This window comes from Cetorhinus maximus, chromosome 2 (genome assembly GCF_964194155.1).
Source record: "Cetorhinus maximus chromosome 2, sCetMax3.hap1.1, whole genome shotgun sequence".
In the NCBI taxonomy this organism is placed as follows: domain Eukaryota; kingdom Metazoa; phylum Chordata; class Chondrichthyes; order Lamniformes; family Cetorhinidae; genus Cetorhinus; species Cetorhinus maximus.
This window is the reverse complement of record NC_135880.1, coordinates 175,440,906-175,456,386: the sequence shown is the minus strand read 5'-3', so window position 1 is coordinate 175,456,386 and position 15,481 is coordinate 175,440,906. Positions and strand designations below refer to the sequence as shown.

The following is a 15,481-nucleotide window of genomic DNA, read 5'->3' as shown; positions in this document are numbered from 1 at the left end:
ATTTATATTTTCTCACTGTTTTCTCTCTGTTAAAGATTCCACCTGCAAAGCTCAACGAGCTGCTGGAGGACTTCTACGTGACGGTGAGGAAGACCGATGGCTCTGACTTCCTGGCCACCTCGCTCCATGCTATCCGGCGCGGCCTGGACCGCGTGCTGAAGAACGGCAACGTGGGCTTCTCGATCGGGGACGCCGTCTTCAAGTCCTCCACCCAGAAGCTGAAGGACAAGCTGAGGCAGCTGAACAAGGCGGGCATGTCTGGCTCGCGATCCCGCAACATCGTCTACTTCTCCGGCCAAGACGAGGAGGAGATGTGGCAGGCCGGTTACCTGGGTGACGCCAACCCCGTGGCTCTGCTGAGTGTGGTGGTGAAGTTCAACAGCCAGTACTTCAACATGAGAACCTTGCAGGAGCACGTGGACCTCATGTATGGGGATATCGAGCTGTTGAAGGATGCTGAGAATCGGCCCTTCTTCGCCAGGACTGACATGGTCAAACGAGAGAGCAAGGTGTGCAGCAACAAGCTGTGCTTTGGACAGATCTACCACGAGCACTCAGAAGGACTCAAGAGGTGCCCGTACTGCCTGTTGTATAAATACATGTACACCCACCGGCCTCCGAGCCAGCGGGATCCCAAGTCATCCTTTTACCTCGTGGCCAGGAAAGATTTCTCCCAGCTGGACAATGTGTGGTTTGAGGAGCAGCGGATGGGCCTTCGCTCCCTCAGAGCTGTGGTCCCCAAACTAGCAAAGAAGGTCAGGCTTGAGCAAAGTGAGAGCTTCACCTTTGTGTCCTTCACACAGGCCTCTCTTCTTAAACCAGGAAAGTTCCTTTCTACCAACAGCTGAAGAAAGTCGGCATCCTTAAGACCAAAAGATTGTTTCAAATGTACAGCTTCTAGCAAAGGGGGGAAAATAGTGATATGGATAGCAGATAGAAATAAAACACAATGTGTTATTATTCGAAAGGGGGCAATAGTTACTCATTTAATCATCCATAATCCTTTTTTTTACAGTATTTTCATTACACTTTCAAAAAAAACTTGTCATTTAACCCGTTTTTAAAAAAAATTCAAACAAATCTGTAAATTCCTATTGCTGCGGTAATTTGGTGAGAGTGGGAATTTACTGGTAAGTAGTGGGTGAGTAGTGCAGAAAGTGTGGTTTTAATCAAATTGAAATTTAACCTAGTTTTCTTGCTGTTTTAAAAAAAAACCTGCAAGCTAGTGCTAGTTAACTGTCAACTAGTGTAAGTTGGTCCCTGACAAGCTGTTAAAAATATCGTAGCTGAAAGTTGACTGACCAGTTGTAACTAGTCTGTTTTTGAAGGGGTATCTGCAAAAAACACAGAGCTTGGAAAACAGAGTTCAGCCGGAGTTGGGTGAACCTGCTAAATGGAGTGGCTTGCTTAAGTGCGACGCTGGGAATTTGATGAGAGTGGGAATTTGGTGCAGAGAGGGAAGGTCGTGCTAAGTAATTTAAAACCAAGGGACAACATTAAATAAGTAAATGCATAAATGATCAGAGTACTTAATTAGATCTAAGGGGATGAAACTCAAATTACTAAGCAGAGGATACCAACATGGGATCCAAATTGCATTAAGTAAAAATCTGATGTGCATAAATAATACATAGGAAGCAGGGAATACTAAACTTAAAAACGTGTGCATGCATACCTACATATCTATTCCACATGTATGCTGATGGCACCCAGCTCTGCCTCACCACCAATTCTCTTGACCCCTCCGCTACCACTGTCTTAGGTCCCCACCACAATCTCCATTCCCTAGCTAGCAACTCCATCCCTCTCCCTGATTACTGTTTGAGTTTCGCAGCCTCAGTGGCATGTTTAACCCTGACAAAAGCTTCTGATCAACATATCCACTTCACCACCAAGATGACCCATGTTACTAAGTTGCCCGGCTCTGCCCTGCCTCAGCTCACCTGCTGCTGAAACCCTCACCCATGCCTGTTTTACCTCTAGGCTTGACTGTTCAAATGCTCTCCTGGCTGACCTCCTGCCCTCCATACACTTGAGCTCATCCAAAACTCTGCTGCCTGTATCCTAACTCACACTAAGTCCTGTTTGCCCATCACTGCTGTGTTTGACGAGCTACATTGGCTCCCAGTCTGCCAATACCACAATTTCAAAATTCTCATCATGCTTCAATTTCCTTCATGGTATCACCATTTCCTAACCCTAACAACCTCCAGTCAGTCCCACAAACCTCAGACCTCTGCGCTACTCCAATTCTAGCCTCTTGAACATCCACAATTTTAATTGCTCCACCATTGGCTGATGTGCCTTCAGATGCCTGGGCTGTAGGTTCTGGAATTCCCTTCCCAAGCCTATCTACCCCTCTACCTGTCTCTCTTCCTCTTTAAGAAGCTCTGTAAAACCTACCTCTTTGATCACGCTCTTGATCGCTTGGCCTAATGTTTCTTTCTGGCTTTGTGTCACAATGCTCCTGTGAAGCACCATGGGATGTATTATTACATTAAAGGCACTGCATAAATGCTATTTGTTGTTGTAGATAAACTTCTAGCAAAAGGAGGAGAGACCTGAGACCCATTGCCTGCAATTCCTGTGCCACTTGGGAACTGCTGCACCCTTCATGTGTCCTGGATAGCCACACATGCAGGAAGTGCTTCCAATTGCGTCAGCTTGAGGAATAACTGGAGTCACTGCAGGGCATACAGGAGCTGAGAATTTCCTGGAGTGCGCCTGTTCCCAGGTGTAGCCACCCCACAGCCACAGAGAGTTCAGGAGGCTAGATAGTGTGTGGCCCTGTGCCAAGGTGGGAAGAGGTGGGCGGTGTAGATATCCTCCAGGAGTCTGACACGTTCAGTGCTGAATGGCAATCACCTCAGAAGAATACAGTCATGAGCAGAACCAGCATGTCACGGGGCAGTTCACTGTACAGAGAGGTACAGCAAAGTGTAGAAATCAAAAGGAAACTGCGTGGGCCGTTAAGGAAAATAAACTTGCAGGGACAGTGGGGGAATGGAACTGATTTGGATTTTTTTTCTTTATTTTTTTCATCGGATTTGGCCGTCGCTGGTAAGGCCAGCATTTATTGCTCATTCCTAATTGCCCTTGAACTGAGTGGCTTGCTAAGGCATTTCAGAGGGCAGTTAAGAGTCAACCACATTGCTGTGGGTCTGGAGTCACACGTAGGCCAGACCAGGTAAGGATGGCAGATTTCCTTCCCTACAGGGCATTAGTGAACCAGATGGGTTTTTACAACAATTGAAGATCATTTCATGGTCACCGCTACTGAGACTAGTTTTCAATTCCAGACTTTATTAATTGAATTTAAATTCCACCAGCTGCCATGATAGGATTTGAACCCTTGCACCCCAGAGGATTAGTCTGACCCCTAGGTTACTAGTCCAGTGACATTACCACTAAGTCACCATCTCTTACAGAGATCCAGCATGGACTCAATGGGCTGAATGGCCTGCTGTGGTCATAGGGGATGGAATAGGGGGATAGATGGGTGTTTCTGTAACCACCTACATGATTTCTGCATGGTGCGTTACCTCCCAGGTGCCAGTGTAAATTACAATTTTGAACGGGTGCAGAAGGTTTTGCAGAGGGAAGGGGAAACAGCCAGAACTCATGGTCCACATTGAAACCTGTAACAGGTAGAAAAAAAGAAGCCCTGCAGACAAAATTTCAGTAACTAGGGTGGAAAGTAAGGAGCAGGACCTCAAAAATTGTCATCTCAAGAGTACATCCAGTAATATATGCTAGTCAGTATAGGAGCATCGGGACAGGTTGTTGGAGCTGGCGAAATGGGATAGAAGGGAAGTTTGCATTTCCCTGCAGCCTGACAAACAGCCATTCACCAATATTCTGTCCATTAGCCAATTTTGTGCATTTAATCCAGGGGTGGGGAAGCTTTTTCTTATCCAGGGCCACTTGCACATAGACAAAATCAGTCGCTGGCCACTCACACATAAAAACCAGCTTAATTTTTTTTGAGAGAATACAGAAACTTTCAACTCACCCACTGCTTTAGTGCGATGGTTGAGTTTGCTTTTCCTTAATGAGTAGCAGAGCTTCTGTGTCTCAATCACAGCACTCCTGAAATTCAGCTCAAATTTTTGCTTGCTTTTCTTTCCCCTTTTTTCTCTCTCCTTTCCACTCTGTCTGTATGTCTCTCTCTCTCCTTTCCCACTCTTTTTCTCTCTCTATATCTCTCCCTTTCCTTTCTCACTCTGTCTCAACCTCAAACCAGCCCAGGTTACTCTCAACAACCCAAGGCTCTGGCCAACTCCCATTCCGTGGCTGCACCTGGGCCTGGAGCCAGGGCCTCTTCCTCAGGGGCTAAGTCCCTGTCCAGGCACACCCCAGTGGAGTTGGGGGAGGGGAGGGGTGGTGGGCTGTTGATGGAGCCGGGTGTCCTGCTTACCCCCTCACCCAACCAAGGTTACTCTCACTTCACTATCCGATCGGCAGCTTCCCGTCCCTGCCTTGCGCTCCGTTTCCTGGACCTCGGGCCTTGCTCTCTCCCCACAGCCTCTGGTGACTGTGGCCGAGCCTCCGGCATCAGAACATGGCAGCAGTTGACCCAGAGTGTAGCATGCGGGGTTGAGGGGGCAGATTTTGAAATCCCCCCCCCCCCCCATATGGGCTGGAACCAGCCCCAAGTCCGGGGTTCCCCACCCCTGTTTAAATCCATGGGCTTCACTTTTGCTAACAAGTCTATTATGTGATACTTTATCAAACACCTTTTGATAGTCCATATACAACATCAAACAAACAACCATAATTAACCCCCTCCGTTACTTCATTGAAGAACTCATTCAAGTTAATTAAACACAATTTGCCTTTAACATCCATGCTGGCTTTTATTCATTAAGCCATAGTGCAGATTTATTTTGTCCTGGATTAATGCCTGAAAGCTTCCCCAACATTTATGTTAGGTGACTCGACTGTAGTTGCCCAGTTTATCCCTCTCCTGTATTTGAACAGCAGTGGAACGTTTGCAATCTTTTAGTCCTCTGGCACCAGCCCCTGATCCAAGGAGGATTGGAAGATTGTGGTCAGACCTGCTACAAATTCCACCCTTTCTTCCCTTAGCAATTTAGGATGCACTCCAACGGTACCAGGTGACTTTTCTACTTCGTGGGATGCCCACCATTCTAAAACCTTTTTTAAAATCTATTTTTATCTTATCCAATTTCTCCATTACCATCTCCTTTAGCACCACAGACATGCCCCTGTGCCCCTCTTCCATTGACTATCTTTTTATATGTTTATAAAAAGACTTTTGGGTTCTCTTTTATTTTTACTTGCTAATCAATTCTCATGCACTCTCTTTTCCCCTCTTATTTCCTTAAGACTTTTTCCGTGTACTTTTTGTATTCAGTTTGGTTCCCTGCTGATTTGAGAGTCCTGACATTTGTTGTGGGAAGCCTCCTTTTTCTGTTTCATTTTAATCTCTCATCCAGGGGGACCTAGCTTTGAATGCCCTACCTTTCCCTACTCTACCTCCCCCATGGGAATGTGTCCAGCCCATACTCCAACAATCTCCTCTTTGATGACCTCCCACTGCTTATTTACTGGTTTACCTGCCAGTCTTTTGATTCCAATGCACCTGGGCCAGATCCCTTTATAACTCAGACATTAGCCCACTGCTGTTGCGTATTTTCACCTTTGATTGTTCCTTGTCCTTTTTCACAGGTCTAAGCCTAATGATATTGTGATCACAATTTCCTACATGCTGTCCCACTGAAACATCCCCCACTTGCTCCACTTCATGCTATAAGAAAGTTGTCTCGTCGCTCTCAACTTTACATTGTTATATTCTCAGTCTATGTTAGAATAATTGGTATAGGTTTATCCTGCCCTAGAACTGATCCCAATACCTCAGGAACATGAACCCTGCAATTGTGACCTCATTAGGTACACTCCTCTCTTTGATACATATCAGTAACCTGGGGCTTCAGTACAGTTTCAAAGTTTGGAGGTGACTGGAAACTCTGAAATGTAGTAAGCGGTGAGGGGGGTAGTAACAATCATCATCAGGGCAACATAATGATAAAAGCAAAATATTGCGGATGCTGGAAATCTGAAACAAGAACAAAACGCTGGAAAAATTCAGCAGGTCTGGCAGCATCTGTGGAGAGAGAAAAACGGAGTTAACGTTTCGAGTCTGTATGACCCTTCCTCAGAGCTCTGAAGGGTCATACGGACTCAAAACATTAACTCTGTTTCTCTCTCCACAGATGCTGCTAGACCTGCTGAGTTTTTCCAGCATTTTCTGTTTTTTGTTTCAGATTTCCAGCAACATAGACTGGTGAAATGGACGGGTATCTGACAGATGAAATTCAAGGCACAAAAGTGTGAAGTGATTCGTTTTGATAGGAAGGCTGAGGAGAAGCAAACTAAGTGGTACAGTTTTAAAGGGGTGCAGGAACAGAGAGACCTGGGGTCTACACGTGCACAAGAGTAAAGGTGGCAGGACAAATTGAAAAAAACTGTTTAAATGGGCATACCGGATCCTCGACTTCATAAACAGACCATAGAGTGCATAGGTAAGAAAGTCATGTTAACCTTTATAAAACACTGGTTGGGCCCCAGCTGGAATGTTGTGGCCAATTCTGAGCACTTTAGTAAGGATGTTAAGACTCAAAGAGGATGCAGGGAGACATACTAGAATGATACTAGGGATGTAAGACTTCAGTTACATGGAGACATTAAGTAAACTGGGGTTGTGCTTCTTAGAGCAGAGAAGGCTAGGAGGATTTTTGATAGAGGTGTTCAAAATTGTGAAACTTTTTAATAAGAGTAAATGAGAAGAAATTACTTTCAGTGGCAACAAGGTCAGTAACCAGAGAGCACATATTTTAGGTAATTTGGCAAAAGAACCAGAGGTAACCTGAGGAAAATAATTTTTAAAAATTAATGCAGTGAATTAAGATCTAGTGGCACTGCCTAAAAGGGTGGTGGAAGCAGATTCATTAACTTTCAAAAGGGAATTGGATAAATACTTAAAAGGGAAAAGCATTACGGGGCAATGGGGAAAGAGCGTGGAAATGGGACTAATTGGCTAGCTCTTGCAAAGAGTTTGAGCAAACACGAGAAGCCAAATGGCCTCCTGTACTCTATCATTTTGTGATTCTATGAGAAACACCTAGAAAGCTTTCGTACTTTGTGTTCACTCAGTTTATTGTAAACTTGTATTATCACTTGGGTTCATCATTATTAAAACTACTTTTTCTCACTCTGTTTCTCCTTTTCCCCCTTCAGAATTCCAACATAGATTGTAATTTTGCTAATTGAAGCTTGTAACCTGGTGTTAAACAAGCAGAATTGTACATAGGTACTTTGTGTAACAGTGGGGAATTTAAATACTGGACAGTTTTCTACTAAGTAAACAGAAGAAACCCATTATACGCCAGCAGTGAATAAGTGTTCTCAAACTTCTGTGAGCTCTCTTCTAAGTACCAGGTCACTACTCCATGAGGTGTTACCTGCATGCTTAGTGCTGGGATTTCATTTTCTTCATTGGATCTCATTAGCCCTGCCCTTCCCAACCAGACTGGGGTCTTGTGAACTGTGGTTGTGAGGTCGCTGGGGATGATATTATTCAAAAATAAAACCATGTGAAATGTCCAGCATGTTCCTCCCCGTGTTGTGTGTTCTTTCAATGTACCACAGCGGTATTTTAATAAGGGAATGCCAGAGTTTTTAATTATGTTGTTTTTGAAATACTATTTCCACACATCATCTGTAGCCCTGAATATGATCCAAGCTGCAAATTGTTTTTCCAAAGGCGGTTTGATGCTACAAATTAATTGGTTAATGTTATATGTTGTGCATTTCCAGCAACATTGATTCATGCATTTGTATATGTACTGAGGAATCATTTATTGCATTCTTAATTATAAATTAACCCCTCCCACCATCTTGTGAGCAAGTATTCCTCTGTTTGACAGTTACCAGTTAAGTTTAAAAAACATTTCACCAATTCTCCTGATCCTTGCTAAGACATTTTCCTGGTCACAACACAATGCACTACCTTGCTCAAGTGTGTCTAAGCAGTGATTGTTGGTGGGCAGTTCGACTGGGTGGGCTTAAATGCCCCAGGTGAGCCTTATCTTCCCCTCAACCAATCTCCAGATCCTTCAACAACTGAAGAAATGTCTCCTCTCAGGGCACATAGTCAACCTCATACCATCTTCCTGGATGAAGTGGTACCACTTCAGTAATAGGTTGAGCCTTCCAATTTTAGGGCTCAACTTGACCACCTGTTTAATTGCTTAGGCCTCATCTGGAGCATTGTGTCCAATTGCAGCCACCACCCTTTAGGAAGGAAGTCAAGGCCCTGGAGAGGGTGCAGAGGAGATTTACTCAAATGGTCCCAGGGATGAAGGACATCAGTTCCCTGGAGAGACCGGAGAAACTAGGTTTGTTCTTGGAACAGACAAGGTTCAGGGGAGATTTAATAGATGTATTGAAAGTTATGAGTAGTTTTGATGGATAGGGAGAAACTGGTTCCACTGGCAGGTATGTCACGAAGCAGGCGATACAGATTAAAGATAATTGACAAAAACAATGTCATGGGAGATGCGGAGAAATGCATTTACTGTGGAAGGCACAGCCTGAAAGGGTGATGATGAAAGCAGATTCAATCATAATTTTCAAAAGTGAATTTGATACATATTTGAAGGGAGAAAGTTTGGAGACCAAGAAGAAAGAGCAGGGGGAGAGGGACTAGGTGGATAACTCCTTCAAAGACCCAGCACCCAAGGTATGATGGGCCAAATGTGTTGTAAGATTCCACAGTTCTTCTAACATTTCTTCCTGTCCCCTCCCAAAAAAGATAGATTCCAGAATTTTGAGTTACACTTGATAAAACCAGCAAACACCAAACATCTGAACAATGTGACAAACACAACCAATTTGCCCGCATGATGTAGGGAATGTCTCAAATGAATGAATTTGTCTTGATGTAACACTTTTCACATTCTCAAACCACTCAAAAGCAGCCCATACAATGAATTCCTTGCATTTTCCCTCCTTAACAATGGTCAGCATTAATATAAGGTGCACCCTAAGTTGGAGAATGAGGCACTGGAGACATTGCTTGTCCAATCCTTTTAGCATTGTGCTTTGTAAACATATAAAATTGTTTTCATTAGTCATTTATTTCTTCTGTAATTGTTCTGCTGTAAAGTCAACCAACATCACTTTGAAAGAATTTTCTGGTCATTATCACATTGCTGTTCGTGGGAGCTTGCTTGCACAGATTGGCTGCCGTGTTTCCCTATATTATGACAGTGCCTACACTTCAAAAGTACTTCATTGGCTGCAGAGTGCTTTGGGACATCCTAGGGTTGTGAAAGGTGCTAGATGAATGCAAGTCTTCTATTGCGTGCTTGTGCACTTCCCAATGTTTCTTTTTGTTATCACAAATATTTTGTTATTTATGATTGTTAAAAGCATATTTTTGCTCGTGGTTGATTTCACTTTTTTGTTAAACTCAGATTAGGGGAAATTAAAACCTAAAAAAAAAGCCCATTTAAAAGACTTTGTATTTTCATGACATCACACAAGTTTGTCCACCAGATTCATGCTTGAAACACAAGAACTGTCAACATCTGATCAGGAACACTCTATGGTTGAACCATAAAATTTGGATTGATAATTGGCTACTCAGCCTTTAAAAGACCAGGTATAATCCATTTGATCACTGCCTCGATCAAACTCATTAAATGTTATGGGGAAATAGAGGAAAAGCTCGTCTGACCCAATATAACCTCACCTGCCTTGGCTCAACTTGTGAACTTTTGTTCATATTTGATGGGATGAATGTGCAATATGGAGGGCTGCAGGCATTCTGTACCAGTGAAAATATGTTACAAAACTCCAATCTGAGAAAAGGTATTTAGACAAAGAATTCAAGAAATCACTGAATGAATCACTTCCGTTTGCATACCTTGTGCAATCAGCTCTAACAAACTTTTATCAATTTACCTTCGAGAATATTCATCAAATCTTATGGTAAACTTTAATAGAATTCTTCCCCTACCCCACCACACACATTTTTACTGGGTCCAAACAACACTGCAAGAAATACTCCCTGAATTTTGGGTTGCCAACACTTTGGATTTGTTTCGAGAGGTTTCAGTACATAACCACCTGCCTCCAACTACCCGTCCCTGTCAAATAACCCTTTTACCAACCCCCCACTATCTCCAACATTTTTTATAACTATTAAACTGAAGAGTTGAAAGAAAATAAACACGTTTTTTTCATGATTTTCCTCCTAGGTTTTGCTTGCAGTCAGGTCTGGGGGATTCATCTTTAATTCCTGCAGACCCCAGCACAATCCTGGCAACCCTGATCTTTACTACAAGAAACCCCGTGGAGCATCACTGCTCAATTCACAGGAAATTCCTCAAGGGTTTTCCCAGAACCCCTGCTTTACTGGGCTCTAAAACCCAGGTCTGTTCAGGCTTCCTCACAGCTCATATCCTGGACAGTGCAACTCATCCTTGTGCCTCTTCCCTCTTCTCTCTCTAGTGATCGAGCGATGATCAATTGTTGGTGACTGGAAATAGATGCAGTACTCAAGGCCTGATTAGAGCAACAACAGCTTGCATTTGTACAGCACCTTTGACAGTAAAACACCCCATGTCATTTCACAGTAGCGGAATCACACAAAAGTTGACACCGATCTGTGTAACCCGATATTAGGACAAGTGACCAAAATCTTGGTTAAGGAGGTAGGTTTTAAAGGAGAGAGAGGCACAAAGGTTTAGGGAGGGATTTCTAGAGCTTAGGGCCCAGGCAGCTGAAGGGACGGCTGCTAATGGTGAAGCAATAAAAATCGCAGAGGCGCTAGAGGGCAGAATTGGAGGATCGCAGATATCTTTGAAGGGTCCTCACATGACATCTGCCCACCACACCATGAACCCATCATGCTTCTCAATGCACCACACCCCCATCACTCACCCAGCAACATTCCCTGGCACTCAGGACTCACGTATAACATCCAAATACTTCAGCTCGCCCTCACACAGCTACCAATGCTGTCAGCCCTCACCTTACCCACCTCTCAATGCCTCCACGTATCTGGCTATTCAGTTATGGCAGGAACGTCACCCACACAGTGCAATACAATCACTGGCATTCTGCCCTCTCTCTTGCAGGACAAGGTGGCCCATAATCACAGGGAGCAGAGCAGAGCCAGCAGGGAACAAGGATGCTTGCATCTCCTGAACCCTAGAGAGGAAGGGCTCTCCATATCATTGGCTGTGACAGACTCGTGGCATCCAACATCGCTGTGAACATTGAGGATGTTGGCATGTTCCTACCTTATGTCCCTTCTCAGCTCCCAGTTCTCCCTCATCCCTGCTATCTGGCATGATGAACAAGCTGCAGATGCTGTGATCATGGACCTCTTGCATCCCACCACACCCTAATTCCCTCACACCACTCATCCCCTTCTGAGTACCTGCTTTCAGGCACCCAAGAACTGCTGCCAACTGCTGCAACCCCTGGAGGAAGAGAGAGAGAGTAACAGCACAGCATGAATGAAGAGGCCCCATCACATGATCTGACACACAGCCCCCAACTCGGATACTGGCACTGCACGTACCTTGAAGGATGGTATAGAGTTAGGGTCTGCATGTGGTGAGTCATCAGGATACGAGTGGGCCGCAGCCAGGCCACAAGTTATGGGTGCTTCATGTGCCAGCTCACATGGAGGATGAGGTCGCAGATGGGTTCTGCTGCAGGGGACTTGGATGAGAACCTGATGGGATGGCACACTGGAGAGCACTGATAAGGATGAACACCAAGATGCTGGCTACATTGGCAGGCCTGCCAGAAAGCTGTCACTGTCAAAGACTTGGAGGAGTCTGACTCCCAAGTTGGCAGAGAGCATCGTGCAGAGCCTGTCCCCTCCACAGCCTCTTGCTCTGTATCCCTGTGCTGCCACAGACCCAGAAGCACCGCCACTGCTATCCTGATACCCATTTCAGCCTCCGTTTGGACTGGTTACCTTACTCCTTCACGACCCCTGTGATGATGTGGCAATACTGGCAAATTCACCAAAACACCTCCAGAAACACTCCCGAGTACTTTCAAACACCTCCTAGTGGAAATAATTCAATACATTTCACTTACCGACAATCAGGTTGTAACCACCATAGATGCTATTCTGCTGCTCCACGCTTCTTTACTGAAGAGTGGACAATGCAGACATTTGCCAGCAATTGCGATGGCCAGTTTCAGTATCCACATCAGCTAGATGGGCTGTGTGAAGTCAGGATGGTACCGTTTCCAGGGGATGCAGCTGTGTGCGCCCATATCAATGCTGAAAGCCACAGTCAACACGCAAGTAGTGCTTGTCCTCCCAGGGAATTGAGGTAAGTCAATAGAAGTGGCACTGCGTGAATGAATTTCCTGTCCATAGAACCGTTAAAGACACGAGCTTAACCCGATAACACAATCACCAGAGCAAAGCAAACCGCAACTTAAACTTGGCACTCTCCATGAACAGCGAATGACTTCCAGAAACAGAGATACCTTGGGGTTATATATCTAAAAAATGTAAAGACACTTGGGGAGTGTTTTGGACAGTAAGCTCTCTGCCTGATCTTTGTGTGTCTCCCGCTTCACCTCGGCAAAATCTAAAGTGGACTAAAAATTTCCACGGGGGTTCGTCCTTGAATCTTTGCACTGTAACTTTGGCAGAAGCTCGGCAGAAACTCTGGAAAACGACATTAAGGGTTATTTGAGCCATTTCTCTTTGGTTTTCGCATAAGAACATATGAATTAGGAGCATGAGTAGGCTATACTGACCCTTGAGCCTGCTCCACCATTCAATTAAATCATGGCTGATCTGATTGTGGCCTCACTTCCGCTTTCCTCCCTGCCCCCCCCAATAACTTTTGACTTCCTTATAGTTCAAGGGCGGAATTTTACGGCCCTGTCGCGGTGGGGGCGGGGCCATAAAATGCGGCCATCCGTTCACAAGTCCATGACTTTGGCGAGAGTGGCCGTAAAATCCTGCCCCAAAAATCTGTCTACACCCTTGAATATGTTCAATGACCCAGCCTCCACGACTCTCTGGGGCAGAGTTCCAAAGATCCTCTGAGAGAAGAAATTCCTCCTCATCTCTGTCTTAAATGGACGACCCCTTATTCTGAAACCATGCCCCCATTTTCTAGATTCCCTCACAAGGGGAAATAAGCATCTACCCAGTCAAGCCCCCTTAATATGTTCCATTAAGATTACCTCTGATTCTTCTAAGCTCCATGAGTATAGGCCTAATCTGCTCAACCATTCCTCAGAAGACAACCCCTTCATCCCTGGAATCAGCCTGGTGGACCTTCTGTTAACTATCTCCTTAAAACTGAACAAAGTACACGAGGTGCGGTCACACCAATGCCCTGTGTTACAACAGGAAATGGGGAGAAGTCCCACGAAAATTTTATTCCACAAATAAAACTCTTCCCTTGTTCCCCAGCCAAAGAACTTGTAGCACAAGATTAAAATTCAAATCTCTCTAATTTGAAATAAGGCATTTTCTGAAGCTTTCACCTGATAACTGGCTCAGGCCTGAGGCTATGATTCTGCTCTGTTAAGTGCTCAGATGTCATCTGAAATTAGCGTAGACACATAACTCATTGCTCAGAATCAATTGCTATATAATACTCCCCCTGGCATCCACTATTTCATTGGGCTCTTAGTTTCCATATTTCTCCAGTCTTCTCGTGCTGACACTGATTCTTGCTGGCGTACAGTTCCACGGGCTCTGCCAGCCCTCTGTTGCTTCACTCCAGTGGCCAGTCTTCATGTGTAAGTCCTGATGGTGAATGTTTTACGGGTAATCCAACCACAGGATGTTAGTCCCAACACTGTCCTCACACACCACAAACATTCACATTTTCTAGTGGGACTGTTGGGCAGTTGGAAACAAGGTGGGTAAGACAGAACATTGTTCAACCCACCTCATGTCCATTATCAGTGCAGCCATCCTCTGCACTCACCAGGGTGTTCCAGGCAGCCTCCCCTATTTAAAGGCACACATTCTTTATAAAAGTGAAGATGCAACAAAGCACTGCAGGATAATTGGTTTTGGCCACTCACCAAGAAGCCATTTCGCTGTTAAGGAGTGGGCTTCCAGATTCAGTGACAGTGCCTTGGACGCACTCTGCCGGGAGGCTGAATCCAGGAGGGAAGCCATGTCTCTGACAGGGGGTAAGAAACCTTCCAGAGTCACCCTGAGAAGAGGGTGGGAATGGGTCACAAGAGTAATCAATGCCCAGAGTGTGAGACCACAGACCGGGCAGCAGTGCCTGAAGAAGTTTAATGATCTTGCTGAGGTGGTCAAGATGAGTGAATGTATCTGCACATCACATCTCCGACCCAGCACGCCACCCAACTCTCAGACTGCTCAATGCCCCACACTCCTCATCACTCACCCTACACCACACCCTAACACTTGGCATTCACCCCTGACATCCTAACACTGCATCTCACGCACACACACTTTATCAGATTATAATCCAGTTTTCTTCTGAAAGCCACCTGTTGAACCTGCCTGCACCACACTCTCAGGCAGTACATTTCCAGATCCAAACTACTTGCTGTCTAAAAAACTCGTCCCTCATGTCGCCATTGCTTCTTTTATCAATTACCTTAAATTTATACCCTCTGGTTCTCGAGCCTTCACCAATGGGAACAGTTTCTCCCCATCTACTCTGTCCAGACTTCTCACGATTTTGAACACCTCTATCAAACCTCCTCTCAAAGTGCTCTGAGGAAAACAGTCCCAACTTCTCCAATCTGTGTAACTGAAGTTCCTTATTCCTGGAACCATTCTCCTGAATCTTTTCTGCACCCTCCCTGCTGCCGTCACATCCTTCCTAAAGTAAAATGTGGATGGATGTTGGAAAATGGTTTCCCAATATTTGGACAAGGCAAATTGAGAAGCCAAGCTGCAAGTTCAGGCTCCAGGTGACCTGCCTGGTTTGAATTTAAACAAAAGCTTGGCAGTTAACTGTTCCCTGGTGCATTCTCCATGGCAACACCTCTACCAATCAGGACACCAGCAGGGTAGAAAAGAGCTAAAGAGAAGACAAGTCAAATTAGGCAGACATAATGACAGGGCACTAAGGTTGGGTTTTAGAAGACTAAGGAAGATATGGCTTCCACAGTTTTGAAATTCTGAGAAATAATGAATTAAAAGCTTTAGTAAAAGAGGAGATATAGGAACATAGAAAATGGAGTAGACCATTCAGCCCCTTCAGTCTGTTCCACGAGTCAATTAGAACATGGTTAATCTGTATCTTAACTCCATTTACTACCCCCCCTCCCCCCAGCTTTAGTTCCAAAATTCTTCACTACTCTTTTCCTAACAAAACTCTATGGGTGTGAAATTAATTCATGTAACCCCTATGCAGGCCTACCTGTAGAGTTGTAGCCCAAGAGGTGCTGCTGGGCATTTCCAGTT

At 44.9% G+C, this 15,481-nt stretch overlaps 1 protein-coding gene across 1 annotated transcript in view; it reads left to right on the top strand.

Annotated features, from left to right (window-relative positions):
• The window catches only part of kiaa1958 (KIAA1958 ortholog), a 117,401-nt gene extending 114,820 nt beyond the window's left edge, over positions 1–2,581 (top strand). Inside the window, exon 4 of the mRNA XM_078571135.1 lies at positions 36–2,581. Coding sequence (XP_078427261.1) covers positions 36–848 — 813 coding nt within the window. The 3' untranslated portion in view covers positions 849–2,581. The remainder of the gene's footprint in view (positions 1–35) is intronic.
• The last annotated feature ends 12,900 nt before the right edge of the window (positions 2,582–15,481 follow it).